Source organism: Carcharodon carcharias, chromosome 16 (assembly GCF_017639515.1).
Source record: "Carcharodon carcharias isolate sCarCar2 chromosome 16, sCarCar2.pri, whole genome shotgun sequence".
NCBI classification, from domain to species: Eukaryota; Metazoa; Chordata; class Chondrichthyes; order Lamniformes; family Lamnidae; genus Carcharodon; species Carcharodon carcharias.
Window position 1 is genome coordinate 108,918,534 of NC_054482.1, and position 14,303 is coordinate 108,932,836.

General features: G+C 43.7%; 1 protein-coding gene across 1 annotated transcript in view; it reads right to left on the reverse strand.

Annotated features, from left to right (window-relative positions):
* The window catches only part of LOC121288980 (vitellogenin-like), a 102,809-nt gene that overhangs the window by 37,709 nt on the left and 50,797 nt on the right, over nt 1-14,303 (reverse strand). The window contains exons 14-21 of the mRNA XM_041207842.1: nt 14,041-14,165; nt 9,699-9,767; nt 7,575-7,727; nt 4,483-4,660; nt 2,555-2,645; nt 2,220-2,462; nt 505-649; nt 207-426 (exon numbers count right to left, since the gene is read on the reverse strand). Of these exons, the coding sequence (XP_041063776.1) occupies nt 207-426; nt 505-649; nt 2,220-2,462; nt 2,555-2,645; nt 4,483-4,660; nt 7,575-7,727; nt 9,699-9,767; nt 14,041-14,165 (1,224 nt within the window). The remainder of the gene's footprint in view (nt 1-206; nt 427-504; nt 650-2,219; nt 2,463-2,554; nt 2,646-4,482; nt 4,661-7,574; nt 7,728-9,698; nt 9,768-14,040; nt 14,166-14,303) is intronic.

The window sequence follows — 14,303 nt, forward strand, 5'->3', positions numbered from 1 at the left end:
CCACCTCCTTGCCAACCTGACTTGGCGCCCAAACATACGCCCCCTAGTGTCCACGTTTACTCAACATGTTTCGTTATGAGCCAGAGAAGGAAGGAGATTCATTCCTAAAACTACACTCATTCTGTTTGCCAGGGGCTTTCGGGCAACCTGAATAAGTGAAAGGCGCTTTTTAAGTGCAAGTTATTTCCTTTTATCATTGCCTTTACCTGGTCTGATTGTGACTTCAACTGATTTATCTCCTACTAGTTTGTATAGCAGAGAATCGGTAGCAGAGACAGCATTTTCTGTACTGGTCTTATAACAAATTTCGACTCCAAAAGTGCTGGACTTCACACAAGTCTGGCGGACTGTTGGGCTTGGTACATCTGGTGTATCTTCAGCAGAGCACAAAGATTCCCGTGGTACAGCAAGAGGCAACACTTTCTCCTGTAACACAACCATCATTTAAACCAATAGCAGACCACAATCGACCCAAGCAGAAAGCAACTAAGGGTTTTTTTTTACCAGAACTCCTTCGCGATCCACTGTTGAATTCTTTGCTAAACTCAATTCTCTGCTCATTATTCCAAACCCTCCTCTCGATACGAGTGGAGTGACTTTCTCTGCAGCCAAATCTTCAATATTTCTTGTGAAAGCAAAAGCCCATAACCTATATGGACATAAAAACAGAAGTAAAGGCCAGTGGCGTCATCAAGCTCACTCCATCTCGAGTCCATGTGATAATCTCCTATGTGTAAGCAGTGGTTTAGTGGAAGCTTTGGTAATCTTGCCTCTGAATCAGAAGGTTGCATGTACATAATCCCGCTACAGAGGCTTGAGCACAAAAGCCAGGGCTGACGCTCCCTGTGCAGTACTGTGGGAGTACTGCAGTGTTGGAGGTGTGTCTTCCAAATGGAAAATTAAACCAAGCCCTCTCAGGTGCACATGAACGTCGCTGGTGTTCTGGCCCCAATTTGTCCCTCAACTTACATCACTAAAATTGCATTGCTGTTTGTGAGAGCTTGCTGTGTGCAAACTGACTGCCACAATTCCTAAGTTACAATGATTAAATGTTGAAGAAGAAACTTAACAGGCTGGAAAGTGCTTTGTGACATCCTAAGGTCATGTCTTTCTATGGCCAAGAGTTTTAAAGGTTGTATTTTCATTAGATAAATGTCTATATACAAATCTATGAACTAAGAGCAGGAGTAGGCCACTCAGCCCTTCAAGTCCACCTAGCCATTCAATAAAGTCATAATCTTTCACCCCTTTGTTAATCAAGAATCTATCTAGCTCTGACTTAAAAATATTCAAAGACTCTGCTTCCGCTGCCTTTTGAGGAAGAGAGTTTCAAAGACTCACAAACCTCTGAAAGAAAAAAACCCTCCTCTTTTCCAACTTAAATGAATGACACCTTATTTTTAAACTGTGACCTCTGGTTCTAGATTTTCCCACAAGAATGGGATTTCCATCCCTTAGTGAACCAGATGAGTTTTACAACATTCAACAATGGCTTCATAGTTATCATTAGACTTTTAGTTCCAGATGTTATATTGAATTTAAATTTCACTATCTGCCATGTTGGGATTTGAATCCAGGTGCCCAGAGTATTACCCTGGGCCTCTAGATTACTAGTCCAGTGACAATACCACTACATCCCACCTCCCACCCTTAGTAAACCTGAACTCATCTAAAATGTGCAGCCCATAACCTAAATGTCCCATTCAATCACTGCCAGTGTGCTTGCTGACCTACATTGGCTCCTTATTCACCACACCACCTCAGTTTTAAGATTCTCATCCTTATCTTCCAATCTCGCCAAAGCCTTCTGCCTCTGTAACCTTCTCCAGCCTGACAACCCTTCCAAAGTTCTGCTTTCCCCCAGCTCAGGCCTCTTGTGTGTTCTCAGCTTTCTTCGTCCCACCATTGACATCCCTGCTTCAACCAACCAGGCCATAAATGTTGGAATTCCCTTCCCAAACCTCTCCACCTTCCTCCCCTACTTTAAGACACTGCCTTAAAACATACCACTTTGATCAAGCATTTGGTCAACTTTTCCCACTATGCCCTTTGGATCATTGTCAAACTCTGTCTAATGATGCTTCTGTGAAGTGCCTTGGGGACATTTAAGTATGTTAATGGCACCAAATAAATGCAAGTTGCTGTTAATGTTGTAGGTTAGAAAAAGAAACAGTAAAATAAAAATGGCCTTGAGTGCAAATAGGTAGAGTTTCTGTTACCTAGCAAAGAACAGCTGGTCTTCCTGTTTCCATGCGTGTGTTTCAATTTTGATGTTACCCTTATCAATGTTTACTTCTGCGGCGAAGTTCACAGAGGCAACTGTGTTTGTTTTCAACTGCGCTGCTACCCCTGCTTGAACCAGAGGTGTGCTTATTCCCATAATAGCAATAACATCTTTGACCGAGCTGAAGGGAAAGGCAATAAAATGCAAATACTGAGAGGCAATAATGTAGGACGCAAAGCTGAAAATAAATTAGGTCAACGATATCAATCGATGAAAAATGTTTATCCGCTTTGCCCAGGCAGTTTAATTATGTTTGTGTGAAATAAATACCTTGCGGTGAACTGAACATCAGCCTGAATGCTGGTATTCAGGAGCTGAGCCATTGTAAGATTAGAAGGGCTTAGAGTAATCTTCACTTTGGCTGTAAGTAGAATTCATTGAAGAAATAAAATGGTAGTTTAAATTAACTGGCTTTGTTCCAATAAAGGATAAAACATACTGAAAATGCTGGAATTCTGAAATAAACGCGGAAAATGCACAGCAAGCCAGCCAGCGTTGGAACTAGAAAAAGACTGGCTAATGTTTTGGGTCGAAGGCCTTTTGACAGGATTCACCAAATCAAAGATGGCCAGGAGAGTAAATGTCACAAACCAAATACTCCACATTTGCCTGGTTCACATCTAATAGCACCTCTGGTCAAAACCTAGATCTTAGCAGCTTTCAAAAACAAGAAGGGGATTTTCCATGGCCTAAAATCCTCGCTTAACAATATAACCAAAAGCAGAGCCGCTGGTCTTTCATCAGATTGCTATGTGATCTTTTTATGCACAAAATAATTGCTCCAGCCTACATAGCAACAGTCGCTCAAAACAGCCTATTAAGCGTGAAGCATTTTGAAAATGAACATACGAACATATAAATTAGGAGCAGGAGTAGGCCACTCAGCCCCTCAAGTCTGTTCCGCCATTCAGTAAGATCATGGCTGATCTGATTGTAACCTGAACTCCACATAAAAGATCAATAGGGTAGATACAGGGAAGCTATTTCCTCTCGGGGCTGATTCAAGAATGAATGGTCCGATTCTCGAAATTAAAATGTAATTGTTTTGGACAGAAACCAGGCAGTTTTTTTAAATCACAGAATCGCAGAATTGTTCCAGCATAGAGAAGGGCCATTCGGCCCATCTGCACTGGCTTTATCACACAAAAGGTAGGAAGAATAGAATTCTCTCTCCCAAAGGGATGTGGATGCTGGGGAACAATTTGAGCTTTCGAGACTCAGATGGCCAGATGATTGTTCGGCAAGGGTGTAAGGGGCTGGAAACAAAGGCAAGTGAATAGAATTGAGGTGTAAATCAGCAATGATCTGACTGAATGATGGATTGTTCGTAAAGGGCTGAAATGCATCCTCCTATTCCGATCTTTCTAAAGATGCGGAGAAGCTCGACATAAATGCAAGCCCGCTTCTTTTTAAAATTCCTCTCTTTCTCTGCTGTGCATTTGCAGCATTCATTTCAGACACCCTGGGGTGAATTTTACCAGCCCCCGAGAGAGGGATGGTGGTGGTGGTGTGGGGGGCAGTGCGGAACAGAGATGGGGGTGGGTGGAGTTTCCCCAAGTGGCTGATCCTCTGGGCTGATTGGCTGCCTGCTCCGTGGAGACCCAATTAAAGCTCCAGTTACAGGTCATTTTACAAGGGTACTGACATTTTGATGAAGGCGAGGAGGGCCCACCACATGGGGGAGGCCGCCAGCTTCTTAGAGACGGCCTCCCTGAGGCAACACGGGGCTTATTGTCCAAAGAGGTTGTGGCAGGCAGTAGCAGCAGCTCCTGTGTCACCAACGATCCACCCACAGGAGATCCCCCTTCCGTCCTGAGGAGCCTTCAGCCTCCCACCTCCCCCTCACCCCCGCCCCCCCACCACCAACGGAATTTTAATTTTTGCATACCTGTCAGAGGGTGCCTCCATTTTGTGGTTTGCGGCCTTGCCTCAGCAGCGTCCACCTCTTCCAGTGGGGCTGCTTAGGCTTCAGAACGGTCGGCCCTCTGATTGGGCCGACAGCCATTAGGAGGCCACCCCCCCCCCCCACTACATCCTCCTTTGGGCTGCAGGTCCGGAAGCAGCCGGTGGGAAAATTGCGGAGCCTGTCCATCAGTTGGCGAGGGCAGGCTCAGGACTCGCTTTGTGGCCTGATATCGGGGTCCCGGGGCCGGCGGTCAAATTCAGTCCCCTGTCGCAACCGTCTATCAAACCATTACCGTGCACTACTGTAACGACGGTGTAATAAAACGCTATTTCCAACGGCAGGCCAAGCAATGTTGGCACGATGTGCCGAATCTCGGATGCCAGCCACGGTTTGGTCCAGTGTACGGTCAGTCCACTCTGAAGCATCTCTATGAATTCCTTCAGTAATCTCTCTATTTTTCCCTTCTTCAGCTATGCAAGACAAAAATGTTAAAAATGCGAAGAAGTTAGAGTGCATGACCCTGACACCATTTGGGAATCCCACCAATCTTCCATTTTAACTGATGTTAGCCTGGCAAAGCCCACAGAACCAATAAGAGCACAGGAGCAGGAGTAGGCCATTCGGTCCCTCAAGCCTGTTCTTTCATTCAGTATGATCAAACCTAATCTTCTACATCCACTCCACTTTCCTGCCTTAGAGGTCCAGCGGCATTAACCCCCTTCCGACTCTGGGAATTCCCACTTGGCCTTGTGCGGAATGGATCCTCCATCCTCTCCATAAGTGCCAGCTGGTGGGATCTCACGACCCTAGGAATTCTAGGTTCCTGGAAACCAATTGATTAAGTGAGATTAAAGTGTATTTACCTCTTGATGGTTCCAAGTTCGTCCTTGAATGTAGTGGTTGGGGATATGGGGGGGGGGGGTGCGGTGCGCGGGGGGAAGTGGGGCGCAGGGCTGGTGGTTCGGCATGGGCATGGGGGTGCGAGGGAAGAGGCTCTAGTTTGGGCAAGCAACAAGAAGAAGAGGTAAGTAATTTTTCTATCAGCCTGCTCACAGAGCAGTGGAGTGGGTCACTATGTAGCTTTGGGGATGGGTTATGGCCTGGGCAATGCCCATGATGGGAAGTTGGAAAAATTTTGCAGACAATTAGGCTACGGTGGCATTGGAGATGAACCCATAGTGACATGGGTGTCCAGTGACCCTGCGTAAAGATGGTGCTCACTTACTGACTCCACCAAGTTCAATCTTGAGCTTATAGCCATCCAGAGACAACTAAGAGGTTTACAACACTTGATCCACTAATAGTGCACGGTGGCAGCAGTGTCTACGATCTACAAGGTGCACTGCAACAGCTAACCATGGCTTCTTCAACAGAAACTTACAAAACTCCTGACTTCTACTGCCTAGGTGGACAAGGGCAGCAGAGGCATGGCAACACTCTCCAAACCATATCCTGACTTGGAAATATATCGCTGTTCCTTCACTGTTGCTGGATCAAAATCCTAGAACTCCCTTCCTAACAGCACTGTGGGTGCACCTACACCACATGGACTGCAGCGGTTCAAGATGGCAGCTCACCACCACCTTCTCAAGGGCAACTAGGGATGGACAACAAATGCTGGCCCAGCCAGCGATGCCCACATCCCATGGATGGATGAAGAAAAGGCCATTCAGTCCAACATGCTTGTAATGACTCTGAGCAATTCAGAACTGTTTTGACTTTGATTACCTTCTGCTCATAGACTTGTAAGTGTTTCTGCTTCAAATATGTATCTACATTTTCCTTAAAATATTCAATGAGCTCTGACTCAATCCTGTACTCCAAGAGCCCTTGAAATAAATTTCTCAAAATCTCTCTCCTCACTCTCAGTGATAATTATAAATTAATGATCCACTCATCACCGAATCCCAAATCAAAGGAAATAGCCTTTCTCTATTCACAATATTTTAAAAACTTTGAACAAATTCTTGGGTTCTGTCTACATGGAAATGAAACCCGTCATTGTATATATTTAACTACTTTATCCTTATTGCTGTATTTTAATTTTAAAAAGTAATTTTCTTTGTTCAACAGAAAATGGTTGACCCTCTCCTGGGAGTTATCCCCAGCAGTCTCTGGGAAAAAAGGATTCTCTTCTCAGTTTCTGGAATGTCTCACCTTGTTATGCCTAGGGAGCAACTAACAGACAATCTGGGACTATGCAGACCAATTTCAAAGGGGCCCACAGAAATGTCACTTACTTTTGATAAGCTAACCTTGCAAGTGGAGTTAATGGGTCTGCCCAGAAAATATCTTCCCTAATGTCTTTTCAACATAAATGGAATCCCTTTCAATGACTAATGGCTGAGACGTTATCAGTCCTGAAAACAAAGCCAATTCCAGATGCTGGATAAACATCCCTCTGAAGTCATTGTGGAGGAGGAAGGTCACATGACCTAAGACATGATCTGGCCTTTTGGACAGGTTAATATTAGAAATTGGAGGTTTCGCAGCCAGTCTGCTGCTTTAACATACAACTGGCAAGCCGCAAAGAAGCAGACTCCATCCAGGCAGGACAACTGGCCCATCTGCTGGAAGATTTTGTACCATCGCATACAGAACCAACTCAATCCCTGCATGCCTCCTTCACCTTGCAACATCGACACCGCTTGAAAAGCATATCTTACAACTCCGGTCTCCAGCCAGCTAAGCTTGAACGCCCATATGAAAGAATTCCTCATTGGACCCTGACTTTGGACTCCTTGAACGCCCAGGTGAATCAATATAGATTTTTTTCTGTGATACTTGTACTGTAAAACCTCTTTTCTCTATCCCTCCCTTTACCATGTGAATGCAGAGTGTGGTGTGTGAGCATTCCTTTCATGGTTTTTGAATTGGCAAGATAAACTAACCTTCTGAGTTATTCCTAATTTGAGTTTGCTGTAGATTATTGAAAGAATGAAAGTTGCTGGAGTTCTAGAGGACTATTGGTGCTCTCTCATTAAAGAGAGACGATTGGTGGTGAGTTTAGCCTGAGGGTCACCACACCTCAGGCAAGGGATGAGGTTGAGAAGGCAGGGCCTTTGTGGCATCAGCCGGTACTGGACTTGAACCCATGCTGTTGGCATCACTCCCCAGCCATCCAGCTGTCCAAGCTCACCAACCCCAGACAGAGGGTCAACATTGATTAGTAAAATTGGACCACACAAAAACCGAGGGGTTGGGAAAGTATGACATTGCCTATTCTTTAGAAAGAAAACTAATTCAAAACACCTTATGTTGACAGACGAGTGATAAGAAGAAAACAGCACTGTTTGAACTGACCTCTTCCTGTCCATAACAAATTTTCTCTTAACATTCTGTGCTCCAATGAAAATAATCCCAGTATCCAAAGTCCCTCATTACTGGCAGAATCCAATTAAATGGCATTGTCCATGCCTTACTAACCTCTTGTAAATCTTTCTGGCGAAATTCAGCAAAAGCAAGTTCTTGACCAAACAACCTGATGTAGGCGACTGCCTGGGGCTTAATTATGGGTATTGATTTCCATTCAAGCACCTAGAGGGCAACAAATATCAGAAGAAAAAAACTATGAATAAATGCTGTAAATCTGAAACAAAATTGGAGAATGGCAGAGATCTGCAGCCAGTAAAGAGAAATGAAAGGTTAATGTTTCGGGCAGAGCTTTGAGGAAGAGTTTACACCTGAGCTATTGATTGGCCTATTCCTTGCACTGTGAACTATCCACAACATTGCCTCACAGGCAACTTACCAATGGCTTCTTGGACAGCACCTTTTAAATGTGAACAAGGGTAGCAAGTGCATATGGGAATACCGCCACCATCAATTCCCCTCTGTATTAATTATGGTTTTATTTAGTGTGTAATGTACCTTTAAGAATAATATGTGTTAAGCATGATCTCATAATCTGTAGCAACCAATAGGAGAGTAGTGTGGGCTACCTCAGCAGGCAATTTAAAGTTAGAGTTGGAGTTGAAAACACATGTACAGCTGCTGCTGAGTAAATTGCAAATAAACTTAAAGTTTCCACCCAAGAAGTGTCTGTTGATCAACTCTGTTATTAACAGAACAATTTGGCCACCCTACAACAAACTGGCAATGAGGATAAAACAGGACTGAACAGAAGAAATCAAGTTAGAAAGAAATTGGAATTGTTCTTCACCCAGTGATTGTAAGTAGCAAACTCTGTTAGAATTGAAGGAGTTATCCTATCTCAAAATGCCACAGTTTGGGAGAATTGATCTTCTTGAACCAGCCACAGATGATTGGTCTCAATACATAGAATGACTCATGTTCTTTTTTCAAGTGAATGAGATGACGGGGGAAGAAAAGAGATCCTCTTGAGTACTTGTAGGAGCAAAATTTACAGCTTGATTTGAAGTTTGATGGCACCCAGTGCTCCAGTTTTGAAGAATTTTGATGAATTGGTGGAGCGTGTGAAGGGACACTTTCAACCCAAGCCCTCAGCCCAAGCGATGCAGAGGTTCAGGTTTATTTGGCGAAATAGAGCCCCGGGTGAGACAACAGCATGCTACATGGCAAATTTGAAGCAGTCAATGGAAAACTTTGAGCTCGGTACAAATCTGAATGACATGCTCAGCGATCGTTTAGTGTGTGGTGTGAAAAAGGACACTATTCAGAGAAGATTATTGTCTGAAGTGGATTTCAAGAAGGCGCTAAATATGGCGCTGACCCTAGAAAGCACTGTAAGAGATTCAAAAGCAATACTGGGTATGCAAAACGGCAATGTCCTCCACATCAGGTGAGAAACCCCAGCCGAAAAGGGTGTGAAAAAGCGAGATTCCGCCGAGGAGCAGAAAACAGCTCTCGCTAGCCGAAGAATAAAGAAAAATAACTTAGCGGTGAAATCGAAGAATAATTTTAATAGAGGTGGAAACAATCAGTCTTTTAGTGATTGGCAGTTTTAAAAAATTGAATGCTACTAATGTCACAGAAATGGACCTATGATGAGGCAGTGCAAGGAAAGATTTAATCAGACTTGCAAACAAAAGAAGAAGCCCAATGAAATTTACAATGTAGAAGACTCTGAAGCAACAAATTCAGAATTTGTTGTTTAATCTGAAAGTTGGAAAGACAGAACCAATATTTGTCACAGTGAAAGTAAATGGCAAACCTGTTAGACTGGAAGTGGACACGAGAGCTTCCACTACAGTAATTGGGGAACATACCTTCAGGTATTTGAATAATGGTGAACATCAATTACATTTAGAAGAAACAGCTGCAAAGCTAAAAACATATACGGGTGAAGACATTCATATAAAAGGAATGAGCAGAGTATCTGTCCATTATGGAAGCCAATTGGCAAAGTTACCAGTGTTAGTATTGAGAGGCAGAGGACCAAACCTTCTGGGGTGAAATTGGCTAAGGGAAATCCACCTTGATTGGCCACTGAGATTCCAAAAGGAAGCTGGAAGAGTTCCTGTTTTGAAAAAGGAGTGTGCAAGGACTCAACAACCTGAAGAAAAACAGGCTGTCTTAAGCCAAAACCTGGAAGGACAGCAGGAGAAACTTGAAGAGACCCTGCTCGATGACAGAGTTCGAGACAAAGTTAGCAACCTTCGAAAGGAGAAAGAAAACCTGTTGAAAGATCTTCACACATGACAAGATTCCCTCAGGTCAAAGTTTGTACCTCTGGAAAAGTACGAAGAGAAACAAAACAAACCGAAGAATGAGATGGCAGAGAAGACACAACAATTTTCAATTTTTCCAGGAGGCAGCAAACAAATACAAAAAAGAGATGAAAGACCTGAAGAATCAGCTAAATGAAGCCAAAGAGGCTTTGGAAGCAAAAATTGCAGAATTTTCCAAGAAGCAGACAGATAATGAAATTTTGGGAGACTCAACCACTGAGCTCAGACAAGTTGAGCTTGCATCTGAGAGAAGCCTGACCAACAGTGAAGTCAAAAAGAAGCTGCGATTAAAGTCTGAACTGGAAAGAAAAGTGCACGTTCCAAGCGAGGGAGGTAATCCATTTGGGTCACCGGGTAGATTCACAGGCCCTCCACCCGGTTGAGGAGAAAGTGAGAGCCATAAGAGAGACATCTGTGCCAAGGAACGCCTCAGAGCTCAAATCTTTCCTAGGGATGATCAACTATTATGGGTGGTTCTTGCCCAATTTGTGTCTAGTGTTGACCCCCCTACATTCTCAACTCAAAAAGAACTAATGTTGGTCTTGGGACGTGCCTCAGAAAGAAGCTTTCATAAAGGAGGAACAATTGTTACACTCATCTATCTATTTGTGAATTATGACCAAACAAAGGAATTTGTGCTGACCTGTGATGCAACTCCCTACGGAGTGGGAACAGTGCTCTCTCATCAGATGAATGATGGCATGGAATGGCCAATAGGTTACGTATCAAGAACGCTCACCTCACCGGAAAAGGGATACTCCCAGATAGAAAAAGAGAGGCCTGTCCATCATCTTTTCTGTCAAGAAATTTCACCAGTATGTACACGGATGCCATTTTACAATCATTTCAGACCACAAACCATTGTTAGGTTGATTAGTGAGGACAAGGCTACACCACCCATAGCCTCAGCAAGAATACAACAATAGGCTTTAATTCTGGCAGCATACAAATAAATACACTTTCGTACATAGGCCTGGCAATCAAATCACAAGCGCCGATGCCCTTAGTCGTTTGCCTTTACAAGAAAATTATGAGCGTGTCCCAGTTCCACAGGAACTTGTTTTACTGTTAAATTTCTTAGATTCCTCGCTGGTATGTGCTTGACAGATGAGAGACTGGACAAGTTGGGATCCAGTCCTATCTCAAGCACGAGAACAAGTGCTACACGCTCGATCACAGAAGCTCATATCTGATGAAATGAAACCGCACTTCAACAGAAGATATAAAATAACCAGCCAGGATGGCAGCTTATTGTGGGGCGCACCGTACCACCCTTCGTCAATCAGACTGGCCAAAAGGGTGGTTCAAACGTTCAAGGCAGGCATGGGAAAGCTAACTGGCCATTCCTTGGCAACCAAGCCAGTACTCTTTCTTTTTCATTACAGGACTGCTCCTCACACTGATGAGTTGTTGTTGAAACGCTGTCTCAGGACGAGATTGAACTTAATAATACCGAGTTTAGAGGGGAAGGTGGAAAGGAATCAGGGAAGCCAGAAAACTAGATATGACTGGCATAGTTGCAAGAGGAAATTTTCTGTGGGAGAGCTGGTATACGTGAAAAAATTCAAGGAAGGACCAAAGTGGTTACTGGGTGAAATAAGTGCATTGACTGGACCTCTATTTTAATACATGGAGGTGGAAGGCAGGATCATCTGTAAACATGTGGACCATTTAAGGAAGAGAGGGACAAATCATCAAGATTTGGTTCCACCAGTGACCGTGACCGGGTCTGCGTTTCCTGTTGAGGCTACTCAACCCAGGACTGACATGTCTGATGTTTCTTTAAGAGTTGAGGACACAGAACTACAAGTGCCCACCGAAGCAGCTGATGTTCAGGCAACTCCAGAAAACGAGGTTCCTGACAAAGAATATGAAGTTGTGGAGCTGCAACATTCCACACGTACCAGGAAACCACCTGAAAGACTAAACTTGTAAATTCCTTACCCAGAGTAAACATTATGCTGTCTTGAAAAATATGTACTTGTAAATATCATATATATATAGCCCGAGCAAAAGGGGGAGGAATGTAATAATTATGGTTTTATTTAATGTGTAATGTACCTTTAAGAATAGTACTTGTTAGGCAAGATCACATGATCTGCAGTAAGCAATAGGAGAGTAGTGTGGGCTACCTCAGCAATCAGTGTAAAGATAGAGTTGGAGTTGAAAGCACATGTGTAGTTGCTGCTGAGTATATTGTAAATAAACTTAAAGTTTCCACCCAAGAAGTGTCTGCAGATCAACTCTATCATTAATAGCACAACTCGGCCACCCTGCAACACCCTCCAAGTCACATACCATCCTAACTCGGACATAAAGCCCCTCGTTGTCACTGGGTCAAGATCCTGGAATGGCCCCTACCTAAAGGCATTGGGAATATCTGCACCACGTGGACTGCAGCAGTTGAAGAATGATCACCATGACCCTCTCAGGGCAATTAGGATGGGTCTTATTGGGGATGCCCAAATCTGAAAATCAATTAACAAATTATACTGTGGGAGAAGAGAGCATTTGATGTTATAATTTCAAAAGGGCATGGGTTTGAGAATCACATTATAGCAGCGCTGTGAATGTGGTAGCTGCTCAAGTTGAATAAGTCTATGCTGGGAGCTCAGGCTTGGTGAATTTACTTTCCAACCTATAATGAAATCCACAGCTGTTATCGGACAATCAGCTATTCTTTATTTTGATCTGGTGCGTGACTCTGATTTTCAGTTTATTTTCCTTTCATGCGATGTGTGCATCGCTGGCTGGGCCAGCATTTATTGCCCATTTCCATTTGCCCTTGAGAAGGTGGTGGTGAGCTGTCTTCTTGAACCGCTGCAGTCCATGTGGTTTAGGTACACCACTGAGCTATAAGGGAGGGAGTTCCAGTGACAGTGAATGGTGATATAGTCCCAAGTCAGGATGGTGTGTGGTTTAGAGGGGAACTTGCAGGTGGTGGAGTTCCTGCATACACCTGCTGCCCTTGTCATTCTGGACGGCAGAGGTCATGGGTTTGGAAGATGCTTTGATGGACCCTTGTAAATGGTACATGCTACTGTCACCATATGCCAGTGAATACTGAAGTTGGTAGACGGGGTGCCAATCAAGCAGGCTGCTTTTCCCTGGATGGTGTCGGGCTTCTTAAATGTTGTTGGAGCTGCACTTATCCAGGCAAGTGGAGAGTATTCCATCACACTCTTGACTTGGAGATGATGGATAGGCTGTTTGGAGGCAGAAGGTGAATGATCTGCTGCAGGATTCCTAGCCTCTGACCTGCTCTTGTAGCCATGGTATTTATATGGCTAGTCCAGTTCAATGATAGCCCCCATGATTTTGATAGTGGGGGATTCAGCGATGGTAATGCCAATGCTGGCGCAGACTATGGACAGTTTGGTCATCATGAAGAATAAGGAAGACTTGCATTTATGCAGCATCTTTCATGATCTTAGGACCTCCCAAAGCAACAAGTTAAATGCTCTTTGACGTGCCATCTCTGTTGCAATCTAGGAAAATCAGCAGTTGATTTGCGCACAGCCATCTCCCACAAATAGGAACAATGTTATAATGATCAGTTAATCTGTTTTTTGTGATATTGGATGAGGGATAAATATTGGCTGGGACAATGGGATCTTTTACACCTACCTGAAAGGACACGTAGGACCTTGGTTTAATGTCTCATCTCATCAGAAAACAGATTGCAGTACATTAAAACATTGCTGTGTAATCCCCACATCCCTTGGTGTTTAAGTGCAGCTTGAACAACACAAATGAGAATCCCTGTCATTGATCATCAAGTACTGTCCCTTCACAGAAATTGTATAAGTGTGGACATTGCATTATTGCAGGATTGTGTATGATTGCAATGGCCCTTTTAGTTGAAAAGCCTCAGAACCCAATGTCATAGAAGCCACACCCAAACAATGGACAGACGCTTGACTGAGGTACCAGATGCTGAGCAGAGGAAGATATGTTATCAATAGCCTTCAGGGTAAGAGGGGAAGGAAATGGAGATGAAAGGAATGGTCCTAACCTTCCTCATTATACGTTCATTCCTTGATGCCCTCTGGAGGGGTTGACTTTTTCTCCATTGTCCCTCTGAATGGATACCGATCTTTACAAAACAAGCACAGGGTTATTATGTTTAGAAACTGTAACATTTAGTGAGATAGAAGCAGGCAGTACTCTCTTTTATAGGTATTTCATGGTCAAGTTACCTCCAGAAAATCCGAGGAGACTCCAAGGCCATAAACTTTGAAGTTGGCTATGGCTGTAGTTGGCAGAATACCCTCTGACTTCTTTATTAAGTAAACGTTGGCATCGACTCCAGCCAAAAGCTTATCTACAGGAACAGTTTTAACACTCATTGTTCTGTTAACAACACCTCAATAAACAAGTATTCGAAATCTTATTAAAATGCAAATGTTGGAAATCTGAAATGGAATCACAGGATGCTCCTAAGCCCAGAGAACACTTGAGG